At 46.8% G+C, this 14,568-nt stretch overlaps 1 protein-coding gene across 1 annotated transcript; it reads right to left on the reverse strand.

The window, feature by feature from the left end:
- Positions 1-6,036: 6,036 nt before the first annotated feature.
- Positions 6,037-13,918, reverse strand: LOC121015875 (protoheme IX farnesyltransferase, mitochondrial-like). The gene is made up of 3 exons (XM_040453160.1): positions 13,774-13,918; positions 8,576-8,709; positions 6,037-6,613 (listed from the first exon to the last, which is right to left on the reverse strand). Exons 1-3 carry the CDS (start codon positions 13,814-13,816, stop codon positions 6,254-6,256), a joined length of 537 nt encoding a protein of 178 aa, XP_040309094.1. The 5' UTR covers positions 13,817-13,918; the 3' UTR covers positions 6,037-6,253.
- Between the last annotated feature and the right edge of the window lie 650 nt (positions 13,919-14,568).

Genomic DNA, 14,568 nt, shown 5'->3' on the forward strand with positions numbered 1-14,568 from the left:
CTCAAATGCCCAGGTAACAAATTTACCTTTTACTTGAGAAAAAAGTAGAGCTCTTCTATGTAGTTTACAAATTTTGTCTCATTTAATACTCACGGCAACGCTCTGAAGTAGGTATCGTTATCTCTAGTTTACAGATCGGTAAATTGAGGCACGGGGTGTTGTAGTTTTGGTTTTGTTTTGTTTTTTAAATGGATCTTGCTCAATGTCGCTCAACTAGTAAGAGCCAAGATTCGGATGCAGGGACTCCGGCCCAGAGGTCAGTGCACTGTGCTCTCTCTGAGAGAACAGAGTTGGGTGAAGGAAAATACAGAGCACAGGGCCCAGAAAGCTGCAGAATGTTTGCTTTGAGGCAACCAAACTCTTCGCAGCTCTGCGTCTTAAACTTTTATTTTAGGTCTCCACAGCACTCCCCCACCTCTACATAAGGTTCTGTTCATTCTGTTTCTTCAGTCTCTCTCTCTCTCTCTCTCTCTCTCTCTCTCTCTCTCTCTCCCTCTGCCGAACCACAGCCTTAGTTCAGCCCAAATCACGTCTCAGTTGACTGCCACTGATTTGTTGGCCACCATTCTTTTTTTTTTTTTAAGTGTATTTATTTATTTTGAGAGAGAGAGAGAGAGAGAGAGAGAGAGAGAGAGAGAGAGAGAGAGAATCCCAAGCAGGCTCCACATTGCCAGTGCAGAGCCCAATGTGGGGGTTGATCTCAGGAACCGCGAGATCACGACCTGAGCCGAAGTCGGACACTTAACCGACTTGAGTCACCCAGGCGCCACTGTTGGCCATCATTCTTGCCTCTCACCAGCCTGTGCTCGATAGCCGTGGTCAGCAAGGTTTTTTCTCTAAAGGGCCTGATAGGAAAAGTTTCAGGTTTTCCAGGTCATAAGTTTTCTATCACAAATACATAGCTCTGCCAACACAGCATGATGTCAGCATAGAACAAATGGGTGTGGCTGTGTTCCAATAAAACTTTATTTACAAAAACAGGCAACTCTTGCTCAGTGATAGCACTACCACAGTTCTCATAAACAATCTTACTCCTTATATGGAACTAAATTCGACATGGTTCCCAAACCTTAGAGAATGTGGTAAAAATAGAAAAGTAAAGTACTGGGTAAAGTAAAACGTAAAATAAAAAACATGAGTGAATGCTTTTATAACCACAGGGCAGAAAAAAATATCTAAGCATTAAAAAAAAAACAAAAAAACTAATAAAGTTGAATACATAAAAGTTAAATATCTAAGTGGGGAAAAACCAAAACAACAAAACATCACAAAAAATGTCAGTAAGAAACGACTAAGGAGATAAGAAACAAAGAATAGACGAAAAAATACAAATGATCAAAATAGAGGAAAAGGTGTTAAATCCCATCAGGACGTAAAGTATGAAACTTAATACACACAAAAATCTTTTTCAGTTATCCTGTAGGCAAAACTGATAAAGACTGCTTTATGCACAAGCACAGAATACAGACGGAATCAGATTCCCACACGCTATTACAGGGCATATAAATTATTACTGTCCTCTGCAAGGAACCAACTGGTAGATTTATCAAAACTAAAAAGTTTAAAGCTAGCACTTAATTTCAAAACACTCATCCTACAAACAGACTCACACAAATTATCCAAAGACTTATGAACATAAAAATTAACCACAGGGGTGCCTGCGTGGCTCAGTTAGTTGAGCGTCCAATTCTGGATTTCCACTCAGAATCTCATGGTCCTGATCTCATGTCATGGTTCATGGGATCGAGCCCCACGTCAGGCTCTGCACTGACAGTGTGGAGCCTGCTTGGGATGCTCTCTTCCTCTCTCTCTATCCCTCCCCCTGCTCGCACGTGTGCATGCTCTGTCTCTCAAAATAAATAAAAACTAAAAAAAAAGTTAGCGACAGATTTGCTTTTAATAGAAAAAACTGGAAACACCCTACATGTTTATTGGTAGAGGGTTAGTTAAGCAAATAATGGCAGTTCTGCATAATGGAATAGCAGGCAGCAATAAATACTTTGAGTGAAAGCTACAAAGCTAAGAGAAAGTGGCAAGTTGCAGAACTGTGTGTATGTGTGTATGTGTGATGATCCTATTTCCATAAAATGTACAACGATAGGGCCGCCTGGGTGGCTAGTCGGTTAAGCATCCGACTTCAACTCTGGTCACGATCTCGCGATTCGTTGAGTTCGAGCCCCGTGTCAGGCTCTGTGCTGACAGCTCAGAGCCTGGAGACTGCTTCGGATTCCGTGTCTCCCTGTCTCTCTGCCCCTTTCCTGCTTGCACTCTGTCTCTCTCTTTCAAAAATAAATAAACATTAAAACATGTTTTTTTAAATGTACAACCATACCTATCAGTTCAGATCTGCATACTTGTACACACACAGGAGGCTACATTTCAAGCAGGGGTTTTATCTAGAGTGGACTAAAGGGTACTTTTTCTGTTTTAGATTCATGCTTCTGTATTATTTGAATTTCTGTTGTAATAAGCTTGTAATAACTGAGAAATAATTAAGCCACTTAAAAAAAACACAAAGTGATTGTATGTTCCTCCAAAGAACTTTCCAGAACTTCCCGCAGCTGAGATACAGGAGCCAAACTCCTTAGCGTGAAATGCACGCCAGCATGGCAACATGGCCCTGCCTAACTCTTCAAACTTTCAGTGAGTGTCTCCTCTGTGTCACATACAATTGTACTGCATTCCTCGTAACATCCCCAGTTTTCAGAATATTCCAGGATGTACCCAACTTCTTTGCCTTTGCAACGCCTTCTCCCTCTGTTTACAATCCTTGGCCTTCAGTATCTCTTAAACACCCCTTCACTTCAACCCCCTTCACAGGCAGAAACAATCCCTCCTCTGGGTCCCCCCTCTGCCTTAGGACACAGCTCCATTAACATTATAATACAGCACCCGTTAATACAGATTTCTCTAAGCATGGGTACAGTAAAAATAACAGTATTAATAATTGCTAATTAAGTGCCTAAAAGGTGTTGGCCATGCTGGTCTCATTTAATCCTCATGATTGAGGCTATAAAGTGAGTACCAGTCTCTCCATTTTACAGGTAAAGAAACTATGGCGTTCAGGGGCGCCTGGGTGGTGCAGTCGGTTAGGCGTCCGACTTCAGCCAGGTCACGATCTCGCGGTCCATGAGTTCGAGCCCCGCGTCGGGCTCTGGGCTGATGGCTCAGAGCCTGGAGCCTGTTTCCGATTCTGTGTCTCCCTCTCTCTCTGCCCCTCCCCCGTTCATGCTCTGTCCCTCTCTGTCCCAAAAATAAATAAACGTTGAAAAAAAAATAAATTAAAAAAAATAATAAATAAACTATGGCGTTCCAAGGTGAAGTCAATTACCCATGGTCACAAAGGTCACCAAAAGTTCTGGGTTCGAAACGCAGATGCATCTGACCACCGTGGTTTTATTTTTTTTATACATGTGCAGACCTACAAAATCTTCCCCACCAGACTATTAGCTTCTCTGTGAGGACAGATGTCCTGTATCTCTGTATCTTTAGCAGCTAGCGCAAAGGTACGTGGCAGATGCCCCGCAAATACCGAAGGAGAGGCAGGCTCTTAGTATTAGCACCATCGAGTTCCACCCCCTTGATGATGCAGGAGTCCCCACTCCAACTTCTCTCACACATGATCTGCTTCCGTGTGGATGGTTCCAAGGACGAGGACCGCCGCCTTTTGAGGCAGCCCGTTTCACACCCGATCGTTCTCCTGCGAGCTCTCCCTCACGCTGCTGGCATGTGCAGTCCCTCCGTTCTGCCCTCTCAACTGTAAATCAGCAGCACTGCTCCTTTAAATCAAAGGCGCTACAGACCCTGGAAGACGCTGGATAGGTGTCTTCATTCTCCTTTCCCTCATCTGCTCTGTCCCTCCTCCCTTCTCTCTCCCAAGAAAAACCACCCCGTGCCCCAAGTGACAGGGTTTCCAGCCCCCCTCTTCCTTGCACTTGCCCTCCTCCAGACAACTTCAATTTGTTAATTTCCCTCCTACAATCAAGTCCTTATAAATGAGAAGCACCGTACGCAGAGAGCTGCGTACTCAACAAGATGGCACGACGTCTGCCCGCAGACATCTTAGGGGAAATCTAACATACATTAAATAGACAAGCAGACGTCTACCTGTAATCATTTGGAAACTAACCTTCAAGGTGCTCCCATGCATCGCGCGTGCTGTTGGGTACTCTGAATGCACCACGTGATTTAACTCTGATGATCATGGTTCCTGCTCTACACGAAGAAGTCTCAACAAGGCTGAGAAACGGCCCAAAGTCTCAGTTGACTAGTAAATGACCTCGGCAGGATCTGAACTCCACTCTGCTGGACTTCAAAGCCATATTCCAAGTTTTGAGAAGGGAGACTCGGGCCAAGAGCAGGCAAGACAAGGCTTAATGGAAAAGCCTTGAAAGGTGCTAACTGGATACAAGAAGGGCAGGAGGAACGGGTATGGTGGGTATAATGACCAGTTAACGGGCAGGACAGGCTGGGGGGAAAAAGTCTGCTTATGGGGAAGAGTTTCATCATTCCTCTCAGGTCTGGCAGAGCTGAGGCGGGAGGCCATATGGAAGGACTGCAGGCTCTTGGGTAGGACAGGAATACACGAGGGCAGTGTTTTAGGAAAGTGGGTCTGGCAGAAGAAGAGAGGCAGAGATCACAGCCAGGAGCTCCTGCAGTAACCGCAGACATCTTATGTTTTGGACCTCAGCTAGGGTGGCAGCTTCAGAAAATCGGATGAGAAATCTCACGGGCGTTACAAAAGACTCCTATGCTAACAGTTGGATGTCAGACTAGAGATGAAGGGAGATTGTGCAGCAAAGACTCAAGAACGATTCTAAGGTTTCCGGTCTGGGGGAAGCAAAGAATGCTGCTATTACTGCCAGAAATGGGACAGAGAGAGAGAGAGAGAGAGAGAGAGAGAAGTGATTTGCAGGATGAGAGGGGGATACTGATGTGGGCACGTTCAGCGATGGTGCACACAACGCAAGAAGTTCTTGCTGGTGGCGGAGGTCAGTTCCGCTGCCTTCAGACTGGGAGGACGCATTTTTGGGGTGACATCCTCATGATCGCTTTCGGGAGTCATTCTTACCATGGCAGCACCGATACGCCACTTATATAAATGACAAAAGCAACCTTCGGTGAAATGTGACGATTCCTTGCTCAGCTTCTGGAAAGCACTAAGGCATGTTTGCGAGGAGGCCCCTGGAATCAGTCTCACTGCTTTAGAGCTACACTGGGTAAGTCTTATGGTGACTCTTCAGCTCTTCCCATCAAACTCCTATGCCTACTTTCCATCCCGCACCCCCCCCCCCCCAAAAAAAAAGGATTTTCTTTAAGTGACCTCGGTCACTGAGGAAAGAAGTTTGCCTCCTTTCACCTTGGATTTCAGGCTCAACTCTCCTGAAACACACACACCACCACCACCTCGCTTTCCCTGGTTTTCTCTACTCTCAAAAGCCTCTCTGTCTCATCTGTTCGTTTCTCCATTTTGACTCCGTTAACATTACTTCCCACTTCTCTCCTCAAAGAGTACCTGGTTTAACTTTATGTTTCGCCCGTTATACTTCTCCCTATGCTCGTCCAAGAAGAGGAGAGACCGTGTCTTCAAGCTGCAGGATGACCCAGACCCCACCTTCTACACAGGATTAGCCCACAATAAGCTACTTTTACGCTTAGCTACGAGACGGGATGCCAACAATGAAGCTTCGCCTGACTCACTGGTGGCTGTTGACAACCAACTGACACGATTACGGGTTAATACCCAAGGCGTATGGTAAAATTTGGTACAGTTTGCTAGACTCAGGCAACGAAAATCTGGTTCCAGACCTGTTTCTCAGAGAAGCGCGCTAAATCTCCGCATGCCTGGGACAATCCCAGAGGCCCTACAAGAAGCAAAACCCAGAAGTGAGCTCGGAGTCCTGGTGGCCACCGCAGGTGTGCTGCGTACCAAGCACAGGCGTGCAGGCATTTTCGTTTCCAGGCCTCAACCAGAACTCATTATCCCACTGCAGCTTTAAAGGACAGCAGGTGTAAAAACGCAAAAGATGAGAAATATGCAGGACAGGCATTGTACTTTAATTGCAAGTAAGAGAGAGACTAGTTTTAGTACCACGCGTTTGGTGCAAAACCATTTACAGTTCCGTGTAAACGGAGTTTGGAAAACTTGGTTTTAAATCTCAATTACGCTGAAGAGAGCAAAAACCACCAATGGAGGATCAGCAGTTTGAAGATATTCCTTTGGGGGCGGCGGCATCTGACCACAAGTAAGGCTTTAAGCAAGAATGTGACGATACGGGAAAAGCAATGTACCTGTGAGTTTGATTTTGGACAGCCGAGCCAAGATTCCTGGCAAATCATCCAGATGGAGTTTCATCTCTTTCCACTGCTTTTCATCCTTGGTCTCTCTTCCCACATCGAGTGAGCCCTCAATTACGGAGGCCGATTCCAGTTCCAGCAGTTCTTTATCATTGGGCTTTCTGGATAAAGGTAGGTGGGGGGGTGGAAGAGGTCTCATTGCACAGGTCTCTGCTTTGGTCTGAGCCAAAGAGCTTCTCTCAAGGAAAGGGGACACCGTGGGTTCTGGCTTCCGTTTGACTTGCTGGTTGAGGCTTCTGTTCAGTTGTGTGACATACTAAATAAAAAAAGTACACGTTACTATCAACCCAAGGCTCCAAAGGCTCTTAGACGGCTGTTTAGTAACACCGTCCGTCAGTCTGATACTGGACTTGAGAGATTTTCCTCAACCGTTGTAAACGTATGCTGAATCAATGAATGCTAGAATGTCTTCTACAAGGAAATCTCCATGCTAAGAGGTACAGGGACTATAATGCCTCAGCAGCGATTTTTAATTCTATGGTTTAGAGAGTCCTACAAATTTAAGTTCCTTGAAAGAAAAATTTATTTCTTATTCATACCCTCCAGCATTTTCCTCAACACAGTACCACAAGCTGGAGGTTAAACGTCCAATACGGTGAAAACGTTTTCTATCATTGAGAGCCCAAGTCAAACCTACTGTCGACTTTCAATGTTCATAGGCAAACAGAGAGGGGCTCAGCGGTGGGGTAGATTTCAGGACTAAGTGACATTAAAGCGCTGTGTATGTGGGAAGAACACGAGTTGTAGAGTCCAACAATCTCTCCTGCTTACCAGTGAAAAGTAATAACTACTAACATAATAGGGCCCTTTCTGGTTTTACAGAATACATATCTTTACAGTTTATAAATTGTGTATCTTATTTAAGCTTCCAAAAGGCTATTTAAGAAAAAGGATCACTGGGGCGCCTGGGTGGCACAGTTGGTTAAGCGTCTGACTTCAGCTCAGATGGTAATCTTGCAGTTCATGAGTTCGAGCCCCACATCGGTCTCTGTGCTAACAGCTCAGAGCCTGGAGCCTGACTCTATGTTTCCCTCTCTCTCTGCCCCTCCCCGACTTGCACTGTCTCTCTCTCTCTCTCCTCTCTCAAAATTAAATTTAAAAAAAGAAAAAAAAAAAAGAAAATGGATCATGATCATTATTATCTCTTTCTTTAACTTACAGAAGAGAAAACCAAAGCTCAGAAATAAAGTGACAGAGTCAATGGCGAGTTAGTTGTATGTGTCCCTGGTACCTGGACCCACCTATTCTGATAACCAGTTAAGTGATTTTCAGTTACGTCACAAAGACTTGAAATGACATACACTAGTCCTAGAAAGGAATGAAAACTCGTGAATGAACCAGAGTTGTGTTTATATAAAAAAAGGCATTATATACATGCTTCTAAATATCCATTATCCTTGATCCCCAACCTAAGAAATCTAAACATCTCTGGAAATGTAAATCTCTTATCAAAATAACGTTTCATTAAGATTTTGTTACTTTTAAGTTTTAAGGTGGCCCTTCTAAGTTAAAAAAGATGAGAGAAGTATCAAATCAGACTATAGAGGATAAATTTGCTAACTGTTCATACCTGTGTCATAATTATGAGTTTTCAGCTCTCATTTCTCCATTCTGTACTTTTCTATTTGAGAAAATGGCAGATGTCCTCACTGGTAATTAGGAGTAAGTTACCCTGTGGCCCATGAGATCATGGAACCAACCCAGAGGCCCGAGATGTATGAGCAAAGCTCACTATAAAGTCCCTAGCAAATGACAAGATCTCAGTCTGCTTGAGTCTACTCAGAAGTGCCTGCGTTTCAAAGACTTTTGGATGCAAGGCTGATGCGGGAACACAGGTCACACTGGTAAAGAAATTATTTCTACGTTACTGATACATTCACAGAACCTTAAAGAATTTAAAGAGATGTGTGATAATGGTTCAGCTTTTCCTAATTTTGCCCTAGGTGAAATATGCCAGAAGTTTCCAATCTTTCTCCAAACTTTATCAATAAGTTCATGATCATACTTTTAGCCTCGGACACCAGGGTGATTCTGGTTTCAATTAATAATCAAAACGAGGAATTCAAGTTTTGGATAAACTCGAGAGGACACTAAATAAAAATCTTTTTCAAGCAGCACTTCTTACGGCTCTTCTGATAACAGGAATGTCTCAAATGTCCTCCTACAAAGAAAGAAAATGCAACTAGCAGCAGAGTGGGGGGTGTGCTTCTGAACATACCATGCGCCTGAGGAAGGTAAAGTGTTGAAATGTCATCCACTGCTTACGGATGCTCCTGAAAAGACGGATGAACTCGCGAGGGGATTCCTGCATAGCTCTTCCTTCCAGATACCAGACACATCCTCCCACCCAACCTGTAACACAGAAAAAGGGAAAACAACGCTTCCATGATTAGTGCTCCTCACCAAGTGCTGACGGCACCTACCCGGAAGCCAAGCCGGCCACCGTGGTAAGCAACGCTTGCGTGACGGGTCAGACCTCTGATAGGGTTTGTGAATCACTGCAGTGGTTCACCAAGGCAGCATAATTCTTCAGCAGGGACGGGAAATTTTCCATTTGGGGATCATTACGCTTTTAGTATATTAAATGCTGAAATGCCCGCACTGTTGATCTTTTTGAGAAAATAGAAATAAACAAGTCAGTCACTTTTAAAACAGAGGCACCTGGGTAGTTCAGTTGGTTAAATGTCCGACTCTTGATCTCGGCTCAGGTCAGGATCTCACAGTTCGTGGATCAAGCCCCGCGTTAGGCTCTGTGCTGACAGTGCAGAGCCTGCTTGCGATTCTCTCTCTCCCCCTTCCTCTCAAAATAAGTAAACTTCAAAGACCATGTTTTAAAATGGCAGAAAATGAGAGACAGTTTTTCTCAGTAACAATAAACTGGTAAATACATTTCAGATTAATATTTTGGCCACATTGGGGAAAACGAATAACCAAAAGGAAGGTGAAACAGTCCTCAGTGAAATGGGGCCTATCAATCATGTCAGAAAGAAGCAAACCAGGGGCGCCTGGCTGGCTCAGTTGGTTGAGTGTCTGACTTCGGTTCAGGTCACGATCTCACAGTTTGTGGGTTCGAGCCCCGCATCGGGCTCTGTGCTGACAGCTTGGAGCCTGGAGCCTGTTTCAGGTTCTGTGTCTCCCTCTCTCTCTGTCCCTCCCCGCTCACACTCTGTTTTTCTCCCTCTCAAAAATAAATAAACATTAAAAAAAATTTTTTTTAATTAAAAAAAAAAGCAAAACAGCTGTGTCTGAATTTGGCTTTTAATCAAACCATACCTCCTCCCAAATAACAAATCCAAGGCTTCTGTGTAAGGCCATGGAAGGGGAGGGTTTTATCACTTCCACGACACTAAATATTTCTGGTTCTCCCCCACCTGCACTCACTGCTTCTCAGCTTTTTGTGCCATCGCGTCTTGCTGTGGGTGGCCAATTCAAGACAACCGTGCCCCACTGCGTATTGTCCCTGAACAAACGCAGTTCTAGGGTAACTTCTAATCTTCAACTCATTTCTAGGGTCCTCATGCCTCTTCCCACTGCTGTCTCAGTATCTCGACATGGATGGGTTGTAACAGATAGGGTTTCTTCTGGAAGCCCAGGACAGACCTTATTGGCCTAGACGTGTGTGTGTAAGTCCTTACTCTCCTCTAGGCACACCACACATTTCACAATTTGTCCATCTTTGTCGATGTTTCCCTGCTTTTGGTGTCTTGCCTCTGCTCTCTGCCTGTCAAATTTTCAGAGCCTCTTTTCGACTACTCTGGCACATTAAACTCTTTTCAGTGGCGCTTCTTACCGGAAACTTTCCATGTGTCTCCGCCATCTTATTTGGGGGTTCCCCTTTACTCACCTCTGCTCCAAGAGCTCAGCAGAGTGCTCTCGATACAATGACGAGATAACGTCTGATGACTGGATTTCCTACGTGACCTACGGGGACTGTGGGTAGCAGCATCACTGCCCCTCAGAACACATGGCAATTATCTTAGACTGGAGATGTCATTTCTTCACTGAAATCAGACTCTCCGACCTCAGTGAATTATGAAATACTTATTTCCCATACGTGTGAGTGTGTGTTGCCTGCAAATGCGCACAGGAGAGGGAGAGCGACACTGAAATCAGTCCTCTGAAATTTCCTTTCAAATGAGTCCTCTGATAGTCAAGGGCTCGTTTTTTGTTTTTTAATTGCATGGTGTATAATTTTCCTTTTATTGCCTTGATACTGTTCTTTGGGAAGATAAAGGACTTAAAAAAATTTTTTTAATGTTTATTTTTGAGAGAGAGACACAGAGACAGAGCAGGAGCGGGGGAGGGGCAGAGAGCGAGGGAGACACAGAATCAGAAGGAGGCTCCAGGCTCTGAGCTGTCAGCACAGAGCCCGACACGGGGCTCGAACTCACGAACCATGAGATCATGACCTGAGCTGAAGTCAGACACTTAACCGACTGAGCCACCCAGGCGCCCCGGAAAGATAGGATTTTAAAACCAGTTCTGAGGTCATTTGGTCCAATGAGAAGTACAAGTTGCTGGGAAGGAAAGAACCATCCTGGAAAATATCTCTCAAGGTTAAGTGTGTCAAACCTAGATTTTCCAGAATAGTAGTAAGAAAAAAAAAAAAAACAGCTAGGAAACCTCACATTTAAACGATGAAAACACTTCATTCGGTCAAAACGTGTTGTATTTCTATGCATCAGTGCCTAGAGACTGAAAGACATTTCAGCCCTACTTAAGCAAATATAGGTTTGAAGGCCCACAGAGCTTACGATACTTAACATTAAAAATCTGCAAAGACGTGCCCATATCCACTATTCACACCAATACTGAGTCACGACGGTAGAGCTTTTATTTTTGTGGGGAGGGGGAGAGGGAGAGAGAGAGAGAGAGCAGGTCCGTGCGCGCACGAGGCTGGGGGTGGGGTGGTGGAGAGAGAGAACCTTAAGCAGGCTCCGCGTTCAGCACAGAACCTGACACCGGGCTCGATCCCATAACCGTGAGATCATGACCTTAGCTAAAATCAAGAGTCAGACACCCAACCGACTGAGTCACCCAGGCACCCCCATGATGGTAGAGCTTTTAAAATGTGGTGCACACACACGCATAACTGAAAGGTCCTGAATTTCTTGTAATGGCTACAAAACACTTTGAATTTTCAGAAGCAAAAGCAGACATAACCATTAGATGCCTAATATAATCCCACTCTACCTTTCTGCCACCCTTTCCAACCACATTGCTTCCATGTATCAGGCTCTCGTAACGACCTTCCAACTGGAACATTAGCAGGTTGTATACTTCTTCCTGGCAGATTTTCTGGCAACTGTGTTCACGGGCTCAGGAAGCTAAACTGTCTATTAATTCCTCTCATACCAGCTTTGAAAAGACTGAGCCAGAAACAAAGCATGGGAACCACACGCGGCCCACTTACGGGAACTGGGGAGCTCTGAGCGGTTAAGGGAGCTTGTTCTCTAAGAAGCGGAAAGTACAGAACTGACAGGCAGAGAAGCAGCCAGTCGGAGGAATGCACACTGGAAAACCTCCGTGCAGAGGTGACAATTCAAACACGCGGAAAGGAGGAGCTCTCGGAGAATGAGGGCCTGGGGTCAGGATCAAAGAACGCTCACGGTCAGGGAGGACAGAAAAAAGAATCACAGACCTTGTAAGAAAACTTTTCATTATGAAAAATTTCCATCACACGCAATTACGTAAGAACACAGTGAGCTCCCACTACGTACTCCCCAGCTTTAACAATTACTACAACCATGGCCCATCTGGTTTCGTCTATACTTCCTCTCGCTTCCCCCCGCCTCCTTCCTTCTTTCTGAACCAGAAGGGACCTTTGAGATCATCTGGTCCAACTGCCTCCCTCGTTTTATAGATGTGTAAACTCAATTCCAGAGAACACAAATGATATGCCCCGAGATTACACAGCCAAGAGAGACCCATAAAATAACCTGGTTATTTTAACGTGTAATATTTCAAGTCAGTGTTTGTTATTTTATCAAGACAAAGAAAGGAATTTCATAGAGCTGCTGTGCTCCACATTGCTGGGTGCTGCAGGGAGCTTGTGACAGGTGACGCCTAAAAAACGGTTCTGGGATTTGACCAGAAGGGAGTCCCCGGCCTCTCCTACCTACCTCCAATACGGACCTCGAACAACACATTCCTCAGCCGTTGGTTCTCATCAAAACTACTGGGGGGGGGGGGGGGGGGTACAAAACAGTTCCCAGCCTCCTCTTTAACAGTTCTTTAGTGGGGCGCCTGGGTGGCTCGGTCGGTTAAGCGTCCGACTTCGGCTCAGGTCATGATCTCAGGGTCCGTGAGTTCGAGCCCCGTGTCGGGCTCTGGGCTGACAGCTCAGAGCCTGGAGCCTGTTTCATATTCTGTGTCTCCCTCTCTCTCTGCCCCTCCCCTGTTCATGCTCTGTCTTTCTCTGTCTCAAAAATAAATAAACGTTAAAAAAAATAAAAACAAACAAAACAGTTCTTTAGTATCTCCATAACGAATGAACAAACACCACGCATTGACAAATACTGAGCGCCAACAATACACACGGGGGACTGTTCTGGGCCCTGGGGGCCCACAGATGAGCCAGAAGAGAAACTGTCCCTAACTTTCACAGGGTTAACAGTCTAGTTGGGAGAAACACACAATAAGCCTGTATGTAAATCAACAATTACAGATTGTGCTAACCGTGGGGAGAGCAATAGGAGGGATGTGAGAAGAGAGGGGCGGGCCCGCGCCGGCCCTACCTTAAACAGGGTGGTCGGGGTAGGCATCTCTGAAAAGGTGGCACTTGAGCCCAGACGGGGCAAAGGGCCACGGGGGCGCAGACCGCCTTCAACATAGAATTGTTACAGGTCTTTCAAGTGGGAGGATGGCCATCAGGGGCCACCGCCGATGGTGGAAGGCCAAAAGTTTGAGCGGGGCGGTGCTCCGCCCTCCGTGGTTGTCACCATCTGTGTCACTTCATCCCGACAACGTTATCTTCGCTGTCATCACAACCCTTTCTATGGGAACAAGGCTTCCGAACGACGGCAAGGCGCTCGCCCGTCCTCACCAGGGGAGCTGACAAGTCACACTTGCAACTAGGAACGGAGGCTCTGAGCAGCCAGGAGGCTCGTGCGGCCCCAAGGTTCTCCTCCGTCCTCCCGCGCAGCCTCCGCTCGGAAAACCGAAAGCAGCCCCAGACACCAGCCCCCCGGGGGAGGGGGACGGAGGCGGCGTGGACCCCTGGGGCCACAGCACGACGCTGGACCCTCGCTCCCCGGCCTCTTCACTGCAGGCTGCTCCAAAGCTCACTTCCCCCCACCGGTACCCAGCCGACCTCGCCAAGGGCTCCCAAGGTTGCAGCCGGCCGGAACCGCGGCGCTGCACGTGGCAAAAAGATGAGAATTTTCCCACAGTCGCGGCCAAGGGCGGGCGCCGTACCTGTCAGGAGGCGTGAGGAGAAAGTGTGCGGGGATGCGGCCATACCGCACGAGTCCGGCCGCTCCCCGGGGTCCCCCGTGTCCTCTCTCCTCACCGGCTGCTGGGCGCCGCCATCTTCCTTCCCCGCCCCCGTGGGAGGAGAGCCGCTTCCTGTGCGTCACTTCCGGAGGGCGGGACGCGGCGAGACAGGGCCGTGGCTGCAGGTGATTTCGCCGGTTGGGCGGGAGCGTGTAGAGTTGGGAGGTCGGAGGCCTGAGGTCCTTTCGAGAAACGCGAGGAACACGGAACGGCCAAGGCTTCCGGGGAGGAGAGGACGGCGGCCCCGCACCTTTGTTTCCAGAGGTTTCCAGGCGTTTTCTGGCCGGATCCCAGGGCCTCGTGCGATGGGCCGGGCTGGACACCGCACGCTTCAAAGTCACGTTTGGGATGCTTCTTGCTGACTGTACCGTCAAGAGGAACTGGTTCTTGGAACGATGCCTCCGCCTTCCAATCTGACCAGTTGCAGCCTTACCGTGTTAGCTACCAAGTGGGAAGACCGGTGAACTCAAGGTTGCTTGTCGGACCTGAGCCACACCAGGGAATGCAATCACCAGAGCATCTCAGGATGTAGAAGGTGCGTGTGGGACTTGACCTCGGGCTCCGGTGGGAGGGCTGCATTCGCGTCCTCACTTCACCTCCTGCGCTTCTGACCCGCTGGAGCAAATTACAGAAGCCCTCTGAACCTCACTTAGGAGTAATAACATATATTTCGTAAGAGGGTCCCAAGAATTAAATATTACGTCTTTCTAAGGGGGA

This window comes from Herpailurus yagouaroundi, unplaced genomic scaffold (assembly GCF_014898765.1).
Source record: "Herpailurus yagouaroundi ecotype Mexico unplaced genomic scaffold, PumYag 208, whole genome shotgun sequence".
Classification (NCBI taxonomy): Eukaryota; Metazoa; Chordata; class Mammalia; order Carnivora; family Felidae; genus Herpailurus; species Herpailurus yagouaroundi.